We start from the raw sequence: 11,590 nt of genomic DNA, 5'->3' as shown, positions 1-11,590 counted from the left end.
TAGAGTCTGCATTTATGTTAATTTGCTCAATGTTATTCACAGTCTGTCTGTTATAAAGTAGCATGATAAGTTTCTCATTACCAAAGTACTAAACCAATTATGAGCCATATGGATGTTTCTGTGCCGCGTGTTGGATGGACCTGGTGGCTTGTTAATCACTTTCGTACATACTAATGTTTTATGTGATATTCAAAGATACTCCCCCTCCCCTCCAAAACACGACGCTCTCGACGTCACACGAACGTACTTACGCACTGTTTGCCGCGCGCGCAGTACCACAGTGCTGTAGATCCGTGCGCATGCGCAGTACGCTGTCCATAATAGCCGTCTTCGGTCGCCTTTTCTTCCGTCGAGGTTCTTTGGTTTATTGCGAGGTATATGCTTATTCTTAAATACTTAATCAGTTAATGGTGCTGTAACCTTTGGTGTTGACAAAGGGGATAATAATTTGGTCTGTATTGTTCATTCGTGTCCGTGCTATCTTACATTATTTAAATCCAGAGGTTTGTTAGCTGCAACGTGGTTAGCCCATCCATCTAAGGGCCTTTCGTGTTGTAGCTAGTTAGCTGGGTTGTACGGTTGTTAAAGGTTATTACAAATAACCGCTCTTATATTACTTTTATTCAGTTTATTTCATTGCCTCTTTGCAGACCTGAGGGATACTGTGTTCGCAAAAAAAAATCTGAAAGCATCATTACGTTCTTAGTTGAAACTTGCTCAACATTTTTACCATTATTCACTAAAAGTTACTTTGCAACGTTATGTCTGCATTGTGAACATTCAGGATTAAGTGCATGTATTTTGTTAATGTTGTTTTTGTTCTCCTCTTACAGCACAATGGTGAAAATATTCGTTGGAAATTTAGCAGCTGAAACCACATCAGATGAGCTTCTGTCCCTCTTCTCTCAATATGGAAAGATTTCTGAATGTGACATTGTCAAGAATTTTGGCTTTGTGCACATGGATGACAAAGCTCAGGCTGAAGAAGCCATCCGAAACCTTCATCACTATGAGCTCAACGGGCAGCCTATGAATGTTGAAATGAGTCGTGGCAAGTTAAGAGGATCCACCAAGCTCCATGTTGGCAATATAGCCTGCACTAACCAGGAATTAAGGGCCAAGTTTGAAGAGTTTGGGCCTGTCTTGGAGTGTGACATAGTAAAAAACTATGCCTTTGTTCACATGGAGAGAATGGATGATGCGATGGAAGCCATTAATAAGTTAGACAACTCTGCTTTTAAAGGTGAACTTTGGGGAAGGGGGGTTAGCAAGTTTATTGAAATTGTATCCACAATGTTTAAATTTTTTTTTTTCTAGACTCCCAGGTAGGTTTGAGTATACAGGTAAGTAAAAGAACTATAACTCTGGAGGTTTTTTCTGCGTTAAGACAAGGTCTGAGTAAAAAAAATATCTCAGGGATTATAGGCAGACGTATTCTATCTGGCCATTGTTGTTAGAAAAGGTCTTTTGGTGTTCAAAATGTTAACATTATCAAATAATGTACAGAAACATTCAGTGAATGCCGGTAAAGGTTTTTTCTGAATTTCTTCTTTTTAAGGCAAACTGATGAGCGTGAAGCTTTCGACTAGTCGGCTTCGTACTGCGCCGGGAATGGGAGACCGGGCGAGCTGTTACCGTTGCGGGGAGGAAGGCCACTGGTCCAAAGAATGTCCTCTAGACCAAAATGGCCATCCTCGAAACGGCTCGGGGCCAAGATCTGACGGATTCGATGCTCCGAGATTTGCTGGGCGCGGTCGCAACAGGGGTTATAATCCGGGATTCGGTGGTGAATCAGAGTTTGACAGTGGTTATCCTCCGGTACCTAGTTCCCGTGGGCCCGGTTTCAGGCGTGGTACGGGCTTTGAAAGCTCAGAGAGGTTCGGTCCTCCTCCGGCGTATGGTGGCGTGCCCGACCAGGACGTGTCTCGGATGTACAGCGCTGAGGCGGCATACAGAGGCAACAGCTCGTACTATGGCGCGGTTCCATCCTACCCGGTTCGACGGTCGGGTTATGAACGGGATCCGTACGGGGTCGTGGACTACTACGAGAGGTACAGGGCCGGTGGGTATGATGGCAGTTATTTTGAGGAGCGTCGATCAGTTCCCATGCCTGCTGCTCCACCAACTTCATCTTCGGGAATAATAAGGGAACGTCTGCCTCCCTCTAGTCATACTCCTCATGACCCATACAATATTCCTCCCATCCCCCCTCCTCCCGCTCCCACCCCCTCCTACTTAACGCGTGAGCGCAGCCCAATTCGACGAGTTCCTGAGGCGGTCGGGTTCTCATACGATCGTTCACAACTTTCCACTACGCCCAATCTCCAAAGAAGTTCAACCTTCGAGCACCCGCGGGATCCCGCTGCCGATCGAGCACGATATGGTTACTAGTCCGAGTTTTTGTCAAGTGACTGACATTTAGAATATGTTTTTGTTGCAGCATCAGAAAGGTCAAGTCCACTCCAAGCAAACAGATAATCTTCAGTCTTTTTAAAAAACTGCACTTTTAGGATATACTTGTTAATTGAAAGCATTAGTCATTTCTTTTATTCATTATCACTCAAATAATGCTTACCTACTTTTTATTGTAATATATTCCCATTTTAAGATTCTACTAATTGTTGAAATGTGTAGAATATGATATTCTTGAAAAAAAGGTGTTGCTTAAACTGTAGGGACATTCAATTTGATATTTTTTCATCATTCAGTGATCATTTTTGCTGCATGCTAATGAAGAAATCATAGCTGTTGTGTACGTAAAAGTAGGTGTTAACCTAAGTCATTGTAAAAGTTTCTACATATGCTACTTTGGTATTATGTGTAATTTTGTGTTCAGTATCAATATTATTAGTGGTGTTTTGATAGTAGATTAATTTTTTTTCCCTTCTTATTAAAATTCGTTTTTTTTTTAACATTGTGTCCTTGTTTTTATGTTTCCTTTTGGAAAAAGAAAAACTTATAAATGTAAACAGTTTATAAACCAGATACATTTACATCAAGTTGCAAATAAATGAGAACTAACGTGGAGTAATGGAAGGGAGGATTTTATAATAGATCCGTGTGGGAGCCATTGAAGGATAATATCTAAGTTTTAACAAGTTATTATAGATCTATAGAGTTCCCTCCGTGAAGATAACGAGGAGCTGTGTGGAAGATTCACGGCAGTTTGTCAGAGTTTACGGTAAAGGGCGTTTCTACCAATCGTAGTTCAAAGGCGGAAGTGAGAGCCAATAGCACGAGGCGTGAGGGGCGGGGCTTCGCTGAAGAGTCTTTGTGACGTTCTGATGGACGCCATTTTGATTACGAGAGCAAACGCGTCGATAAACGGAGGTCGAATTATTATTGTTTTTAGTGTATCGCAATAAATTAAACTACATATCGACAACGCTTTTTAGGAATCCAAGAAATGGCCACTGGAGCAAATGCAACCCCACTGGGGAAGTTGCATCCTAGTATTGGCGCAAAACGAGGATTTGATGCTGGGCCTGGAGCGGGCAACGGGCTAATGCCAACGCCAGGGCCTCCCGCATCTTTTCCGTCCATGCCGGGCTTCCAGCCGCCCATGCCAAACCAGCCCTTCCCGCAGTTTAACGCTGGCCCAGGCTTTTCTCAGCCGCAACAAGGAGCTCCTGGGGGCGGCATGGCCAAACAAGGTAAGGTGTTAAAATAATGTTTAAACTAAGTCTGTGCATTAGCGCCTTGTGCTGTAGCATTATCGGGCTAATGTAGCTCACTGACAAATGGAGGCCCTTTCATCTCTGCCTGGTCACAAAATGGGGACAACCCCGTGCTTCGTGGAGGGTTTGCATTTTGTCCCGTTGGTGTATGAATGATGATGATAGTGTATAAATGAGGGGTATTTTAAAGTTAGGAGGATCCACGTTTGTTAAAGGGAGATTATGTAATTTAGTGGTTAGAATTCATGTGGCCCGTGTCCTTAGAATTTAATCATGTATTTTACTTACATTTCTATTGGATATTTAATTGTGCTTTCCAGCATGTATGTATTATGTTTATAACCCTGTAATAACCCCAAGTGCACCACGTTGTCGTTTTAGTTTTAAGCCACTAGAACTTAATGGTATATATGCATTTTATCCAGGCTATATCTGGTTGTTTGTTGCCTTTTATCATCAAGTCTCTATTGCCACATTTAAGTTACAGTAGTAACTAAAACAATTGGAAAATGATATAACTTCGAAAGTAAGTGTTTCTGCCTTTGTAGATTTTGGTCAAAAGAAGAGGAAGAGGAGTCGTTGGAGCAGTGAGACACCTGACCAGAAGACTATTATACCAGGCATGCCCACAGTTATCCCACCAGGACTCACACGGGAGCAGGAAAGAGCTTACATAGGTAAAAAACAGTGCTTTCTTTGGTAACATAGATTTGTCTAATATTAATGTGATTGCACTCCTGTTGTATCACAAATAACAAGTTTACCCCCATGATGCACTTGAGGATAAATGATATGTTCTGTTTGCTAAACACCAACAGTTGGAGCTCTTTAAAGGCACTGACTTAAATGAAGATATGATCATTAAATTTAATGGTGTAGAATGTCTTATCATGTTCCAACTGTTGTTTGTATGCAGTCTTATTCAATGAGTGATTATCACATTCTAATGTCAAATGTAATAGAAAAGTTGCAGCTAATGTGATGTCACTGTGTTTTTAAAGTTTGCATACCATTGGGCACCATTAGCAACAAGAGTTTAAACAGATGCTTGCTGTTAATTGTCCTGAGCTGCAGGTCACTGCTCACTGTCTTGCCTGAACCACCCACACATCATCAATATTGTTCCTTTGCACGGAGGACTTATCCATTATGTCCTAACATGCTGAAGTCTGTCTCTGTTTTATTACTGGGCTAAGTGTGAGCAATGCTGCTTCAATGGCATCCATCTTTCAGAGGTCTTGTATTTTTTTTTCAAACTTTAGAGTTTGGACACTGTATTAAATATATACATCAGACATTTAAAAAAAACTTTTTATGTGTTATATTTTTAAATAAATGCAATTATCTAAAACTTCAAATGCCTTCCAGCAGCAGTGTAACACTGCCATGCTGCTTTCTCAGGCCCACACCGTGGTGTTAGACTAGATAAGTCCTTAGTCAATAACTTACTTTGTTATTGATGTTGTTTTCATAGTAATGGTTGTCCATTCATGGTATGTAAACCTTCATTTGTACCTACTACGCTGTCACTGTTGTTCCTTTACTCATTTTTAGATCCCCTAAAACTCTGAGGGAACTTTTTTTAAGGTGATTTCTGTCAAGCACAGTTCACAGGGCGTGTTTTCATCACTAATAATTTTATTACACCAAGTTAATTTCAAAATCCATGATGTGCATGGGATGACTGATACCTTAATTTCTTCTCATTGCTTTTTAGAATTTGAATGGTTTCAGACACTGCACTCCTCACTGTTACATCTGAGGAGTGCAGCAAGAGACTGCTATCATCTGCTTTATTCTTTATATAAAATCAGTCAGTAATTTGACCGAGCATATCCTTGAGTTAAACTGGAGGCTGGCTCCTGGCTCATTTGGCAGATCATTCTAGGATTCACGGTCTTATCACTGAATGATATTTTGTGTTAGGGCCACAGGTGAGGTTAGTCTGTTCATGCTAAAGTTTAGACTCTCTCGCATTAGAAAAATAATTCTATATGATTGATCAGAATGCCAACCTTTTGTTGTACTTAACTGACTCACCATTTGTCTTTATCTGAGTTTTGAGACTGTGCTCATGTGCAGAGCGTTGTCTCTCTGATGTTGCTGTGGTAACCACATTTCTCTCCGTCCTTGTTTTTTCTTTCCTAACCTGAATTCTTCCAGTCCAACTGCAGATTGAAGACCTGACTCGTAAACTGCGTACAGGAGACCTGGGAATCCCTGTTAACCCTGAGGACAGGTCGGAAAAAGATTAAACCACAAACAGTAACACTTTCTCTATCCTCTTGACTTTTTGGAAAAAGCAGTTTACAGTTTATTTGTACATTTCTAATGCTACATTAGAATTAGATGTTAGCTGTAGGAATTGTTGTGTTTAGTGTATGATTTAGAATATAGTAACCTTCAGATGAAACACTATAGATTTATTTTTAAGCCAAACATTTATTCTCCTGTTTATACCAGACACTCCTGGAGGCTTGACAAAAGAGAAATCTGTAATGATATCTCTCACAATCAAATTGTGAACAGTTATTGTTCTAATCAGTGTCTGCTAGAAGCAGGAGATGTAGTTTGATCACAGCACATGTGGTGTTGGTCAGATACATCCTATTACATGTAAGGCTACTGCACTATTTTTTTATACAAAATGTTTCATTTATCTTCACAAATTAGCTAAGTGTTTTAATCTCTCCTACGCTTTGCAGTTATTTTAGAAAGTTCACCACAATCATTAATACTGTATTTAGATTGATCTATGGATATTATCAATTGACCATTTAAGTTTCCACCTTCTTCCCTCAAGTCTATGCCATAAACTCATAAATCACAATGAGGTTCTATTGTGCCCCTGTCTACTGACCAATGTTTGGACTCCATGTTTAAGAGCATTACTATATACTCAATTTTGGCCGTCGTGGTACACTAAATATATGCACGATTGTAAGGCATTTCTCGTGGCTTCAAGCACTCTCATCCAGGAGAAACTGGCTCTTCAGTTGTCCATTGGGTTTGTTGAACTTCAGAAGAAAACAGCCTGGAAATCCATGGCCAGCTCTTAACCTAGTCACTTAAAGGATCTGTTCCCGCAGGAAGGGGGTCCCTGAAGAGTGTTTGAAGTTGACCCTGTTAGCTAGCGTCCCTGTCGTATGCACACTGTTCAGCTTCTCATCATAATCAGATATTTTCACAGCAACCGTTAGACTGATTGCAGCTGCAGCATTGGTAGTCACTACCCAGTCTAAATGTGACCTTAACTACTGGGGGTGTTTCAGGTTGCCTTCGCTGGAAGAGAAACAGCAAAGACCTTTTTTCTTAACATTTGCAAACGTGTGAGCTCTCTAATGGGAGAGCTTAAGAAAAGGTGGATCTAATCATAATTCCTTTTCTCTAACCCAAATTAGCCCTCGTCAACCTAACCCTTTTTCACGTACAGAGCCTCTGTAATGCAACAACACAGGTTTTCAGCAGCCAAGGAGAGGTCCGGACCTCTACCACCACATCAGCATCAAGAAACGCTCAAAGCCGCCATTTCTGCTTAGGGTGCAAATTTTGATTAATTTCTTTTTTAATATATCCAACTTTTCCTCTCCTGCAGGCCAGTAATCCTGTATGCAGGTTTAGTATTGGCCAAGTTTTTTGTTGATGCCCCTTCAGATTACAGACTAAATTCCAACTATTACCCCCTTTCTACAATTAATAGAGAGAAAAGGGCTTCAGCTCATAACATGTCAGTGCTTAACTCCAATTTTGCATACTTGTTCTTGCACTGACCCCCATAGTAACCCTCTGCTAACAGACATAAGGATGACAGTACAGGTGAAGAAACATTTTCAATAATTGAGGCCTAGTTAGTCAGTTAGTAGGAGTTTCTGGTGTGATGTCACTTTTCCACTTCTCCCTGGTGTTGATAAAGCGTGCCTTGTGTTTTTGTCTGCACTATTCAGGTCGCCCTCTCCTGAGCCGATCTACAACAGCGAGGGCAAGAGGCTAAACACCCGAGAATATCGGACACGCAAGAAGATCGAAGAGGAGCGCCACTCCCTCATCACTGAGATGCTGGCACTGAACCCTGAATTCAAACCACCTGCTGATTACAAGTATGACTCCGTTTCTAATGGATGCTTTTATTCTTGGATCTTAAAAAAAGTGAACAAAATGATATAAACTGATTTCTGATTCCTGTACATTTTTCTTAATGTTGTCATTTTGCTGTTTGTATTTCAGGCCTCCTGCCACCAGAGTCAGTGACAAAGTTATGATTCCTCAAGATGAATACCCAGAAATCAACTTTGTAGGGCTGCTTATTGGCCCACGGTGAGTTACCCCAATGACCCCCTTAATTAGGATTTTTTTTTTTTTTTTTTTAAGAACTGGGAAAAAATTACCACTTAAAATTTTCTGAACAGAGGTAACACATTAAAAAACATTGAGAAGGAGTGTTGTGCCAAGATTATGATCCGTGGGAAAGGCTCTGTTAAGGAGGGGAAGGTTGGCAGAAAAGACGGGCAGATGCTGCCAGGGGAAGATGAGCCTCTTCATGCTCTGGTCACTGCCAACACCATGGAGAATGTCAAGAAGGCAGTAGAGCAGGTGAACATTAATCCTCTTTTATTCTTTGTGCTTATCATGCTCATACAGTCCCTTAAAATGATTAGTGCTCTTTTATTTGACAGATCCGCAACATTCTCAAACAAGGCATTGAAACTCCAGAAGATCAGAATGATCTGCGGAAGATGCAGCTCAGAGAGCTAGCTAGACTTAATGGTACATTGCGGGAAGATGACAACAGGTTGGTCTTCTATATTCACTTGTGAGACTAAAAGCTTTTACGGTCAATCAAATAGTAAGACATTTTTCCTTAGGATTCTTCGCCCATGGCAGAATGCGGAGCCCCGAAGCATCACAAATACTACCTTGTGTACCAAATGTGGTGGAGCGGGCCACATCTCCTCTGACTGTAAATATTCCAGGTACTGAGCACTGGCATTACAATTAGCACTTTGAGCGTATTTAACTCTACTTAAGGTGTAATATCTGCTTCTATTCTGTCCAGCACTTTTGCTGCTCACAGGGCCACTGGAGGAGAGCCACCCCAGTCCGCCCAGGACAAAGCTCGCATGGATAAAGAATACCTGTCCCTAATGGCTGAACTAGGAGAAGCTCCTGTCCCCTCATCTGGAGGAGGACACACCAGTCCCCCAGGGGGTGCACCTCGGCCTGCAGGACCCAATAACAATCAGGCTCCTCCAGTACACTCCTTTTTTTTTTCTCATTTTTTTGCAGCTATGTTTCACATCTTGTATGAGCACATCACTAACACTTGTGTGTGGTTCTGTAGAACCGGCCACCGTGGATGAACTCTGGACCAGGTGAGAACAGGAACTTCCATGGCATGCCTGGGGGACCTGGTGGACCACACAACTTTCCTCCTCCCATGTCCAACATGGGAGGCCCTCCTATGCCTCCAAACCCCAATGGAATGCCTCCCCCGTGGATGCAGCCACCCCCTCCTCCGATGGGCCATGGCCCAGGTCCTCATGGACATCCTATGGGTGAGTGAGTCTTTATAATTTTAGTTTTAAAGGGCCCATACTAAACTGTTTTCTGATTTGTTACATTCCTCAAGAACATACCTGGAGTTGTTTTGTTTATTCACACGTTTAACACACAGACCCTACATATTTGGGCTGAGTTCTTCTCTTAAACAACACTCTGCAACACCTTGTGATGTCATGAGGTAATACAGAAAGTGTTCCACTGTGTTTTTGAACTCCATACACATTCACTAGAATCATTTGGGTGAGATCAGTTCTGGAATTGCCAGTCTCTATTGAATTTAAGGTGTAAGGAGCTGTTAACTTGAAAACTACCATTACATGACATCACAAGGTGGAACAGAACATTTCAGCTTTGGAAATGTAGATAAACTAATAATAAAAGCTTACTCAAACGTGTGAATGAAAGAAAACACAACTCCAGGTATGTTTTGATGAGGTAACAACATAACATCGGTAAAAGCACTTTTGTGTAATATTTTCATGAAAGTTAAAGTGCCCAACTTAAATCCACGTGACTCTTTGTAGGTTTACTCCCTCCACCAATGGGCATGATGCCACCTCCACCTCCTCCCCCTGGCAATCAGCCGCCTCCTCCCCCGTCAGGACCTCTTCCACCATGGCAGCAGCAAGCTCCACCTCCACCTCCCACCAGCAGCATGGCTACCAGCACACCAATGCCCTGGCAACAGAGTGAGTACACAAAAGCTGTGTTAATGCCTTTCACCCTCGGCATATAGAATAGCCTTACCACTATAGTAACCACTGTAGAAGTGTTTGGTATAGGCTAACTGTGTATTTAGTCAGGCATGAGAGATCTTGTGTGAAATGAACAAGACCATAAACTACTAAGGTGTTAACCTGCGTTTGTAACCCTTTACAGACACCACCACCACGTCCAGCCCTGGCACAGGCAGTCTGCCGCCATGGCAACAACCCCAGCAACCTGCAGCCTCTGGAGCCCAGCCTCCACCCCCCATGGGAAGTAGCTCCATGGTCCCACCCCCTCCTGGAGTCCAGCCTCCACTGCCCCCAGGTGCACCACCTCCTCCCCCTCCACCTCCTCCAGGCTCTTCTGGCATGATGTATGCCCCTCCACCTCCACCACCACCCATGGACCCTAACTTTGTAACCATGATGGGGATGGGTGTACCAGGCATGCCTCCATTTGGTATGCCCCCTGCACCTCCTCCACCTCCGCCCCAGAGTTAAACCTGTCACTGTAAAGTCATTCAACTGCACCATGTTGTTCAGCAGTTCCTCAATAGACTGTGATTGAAGAGCTTTGTATCTGCTCACACCATCATTAACAGTGCTTTATTTTTATTCAACCTTAATATTGTGAATACGTATCATATTGATGTAGATACAAATCTGACAGGCCTTGAATACATGTTCTGTAATGCTAACGCGCTAAACTTTTGCAATGTAATTATCCACATTGATTGGATTCACTTATAACCAGAAAGAACATGCATGAGGAACTCCTGTCATAATTCTGTATTCCCCTCATTGTTGGCTTTGATTTAACTAAGATTAATATTTTTGTAAAAGGAGTGTGAATTGTACTTTAGTTCTGTTCTATCAAAACTCTTTAGCAGTAATGTCCTGTTTTTCAAAAAGCTTGCATTGGTTTTTAATGTGTTTTTTTTTTCTTTTGACTATTGCAGCAAGTGTGAAAGTGATACTTGGTTACACACATATGTACGCCAAGGCTCCAGCTACAATAACAATGTTTGACCTTTTCTGTATTTCTCTGGACAGAATTTGAGAAGCTGTGTGCTGTGTCTATGTAGCTTCTCTAAGGACTGTCAAATGTTTTATTAATGTTACTACACATGGTCTTTACTATGAGGCTATAAATTAGTATCTGATAATCTTGCTTGGTTAGTATTAAATCATTCAGTTCAAATTATGTTGAGCTGTGTTTTTATTGGCCTGACTAGTGGATGCGCACTGCAGGGTTCCCCATTGACTATAAAGACTTCAACTGGATTTGGACACTGTGTTCTTGGCAGTATCATCATATGTTGTGGAGCGACGGCGTCTGCCTTTTGATTAAAAGAATTATACACACTGAGTTTGCGACATTGCTGATTCCTTAATCCGATTTACTAAATGATATCCCTGCCTAAATGAGCACTTTTTGCTGTATCATGGCTACATTGCCGCACCTACATGAATACTCCATACTTTCCTTTATGCCCATGCTCCGCACCATCCGCACCTTCCGCACATGTATGATCCGCACACACCCCCTTTAAGCGGAACTCTGGAAGATTTACTGCATTCAAAATAATAATAATAAAAAAACAAGTCCTAAAAACGGGTTACCTGCAGTTAATGCCGAGCCAACTA

General features: G+C 41.9%; 2 protein-coding genes across 3 annotated transcripts; both read left to right on the top strand.

Annotated features, from left to right (window-relative positions):
* Nucleotides 1-270: 270 nt before the first annotated feature.
* LOC110170776 (RNA-binding protein 4.1-like) lies at nt 271-2,912 on the top strand. Of its 2 annotated transcripts, none has more exons than XM_020936474.2 (3): nt 271-374; nt 834-1,243; nt 1,559-2,912. In XM_020936474.2, exons 2-3 carry the CDS (start codon nt 838-840, stop codon nt 2,389-2,391), a joined length of 1,239 nt encoding a protein of 412 aa, XP_020792133.1. In that variant the 5' UTR covers nt 271-374; nt 834-837; the 3' UTR covers nt 2,392-2,912. The 2 variants fall into 2 exon arrangements, with proteins under 2 accessions (XP_020792133.1, XP_055012127.1); XM_055156152.1 differs by having other exon boundaries at nt 1,318-1,702.
* Nucleotides 2,913-3,272: 360 nt separating this feature from the next.
* On the top strand, nt 3,273-11,312 carry sf1 (splicing factor 1). Its single transcript, XM_020936401.2, has 12 exons — nt 3,273-3,653; nt 4,226-4,354; nt 5,841-5,916; nt 7,622-7,774; nt 7,902-7,991; nt 8,084-8,267; nt 8,351-8,466; nt 8,540-8,647; nt 8,731-8,926; nt 9,016-9,229; nt 9,761-9,925; nt 10,116-11,312. The coding sequence occupies exons 1-12, from the start codon at nt 3,407-3,409 to the stop codon at nt 10,442-10,444; spliced, it is 2,007 nt and encodes a 668-aa protein (XP_020792060.1). The 5' UTR covers nt 3,273-3,406; the 3' UTR covers nt 10,445-11,312.
* Nucleotides 11,313-11,590: the final 278 nt, after the last annotated feature.

The sequence above is a fragment of the Boleophthalmus pectinirostris genome, unplaced genomic scaffold (genome assembly GCF_026225935.1).
Source record: "Boleophthalmus pectinirostris isolate CB_2022bp ecotype Guang Dong unplaced genomic scaffold, ASM2622593v1 HiC_scaffold_20, whole genome shotgun sequence".
NCBI classification, from domain to species: Eukaryota; Metazoa; Chordata; class Actinopteri; order Gobiiformes; family Gobiidae; genus Boleophthalmus; species Boleophthalmus pectinirostris.
This window is presented reverse-complemented; position numbering and strand designations above follow the sequence as displayed.

What these genes read in the sequence shown, in the direction of transcription:
- sf1 (XM_020936401.2), top strand. Translation starts at nt 3,407, where the DNA reads ATGGCCACTGGAGCAAATGCAACCCCACTGGGGAAGTTGCATCCTAGT. An exon ending in CCTGTTAACCCTGAGGACAG is followed by an intron (nt 5,917 to 7,621) that starts GTCGGAAAAAGA and finishes TGCACTATTCAG; the next exon opens with GTCGCCCTCTCCTGAGCCGA. An exon ending in TCCTCATGGACATCCTATGG is followed by an intron (nt 9,230 to 9,760) that starts GTGAGTGAGTCT and finishes GACTCTTTGTAG; the next exon opens with GTTTACTCCCTCCACCAATG.
- LOC110170776 (XM_020936474.2), top strand. Translation starts at nt 838, where the DNA reads ATGGTGAAAATATTCGTTGGAAATTTAGCAGCTGAAACCACATCAGAT. An exon ending in AGACAACTCTGCTTTTAAAG is followed by an intron (nt 1,244 to 1,558) that starts GTGAACTTTGGG and finishes CTTCTTTTTAAG; the next exon opens with GCAAACTGATGAGCGTGAAG.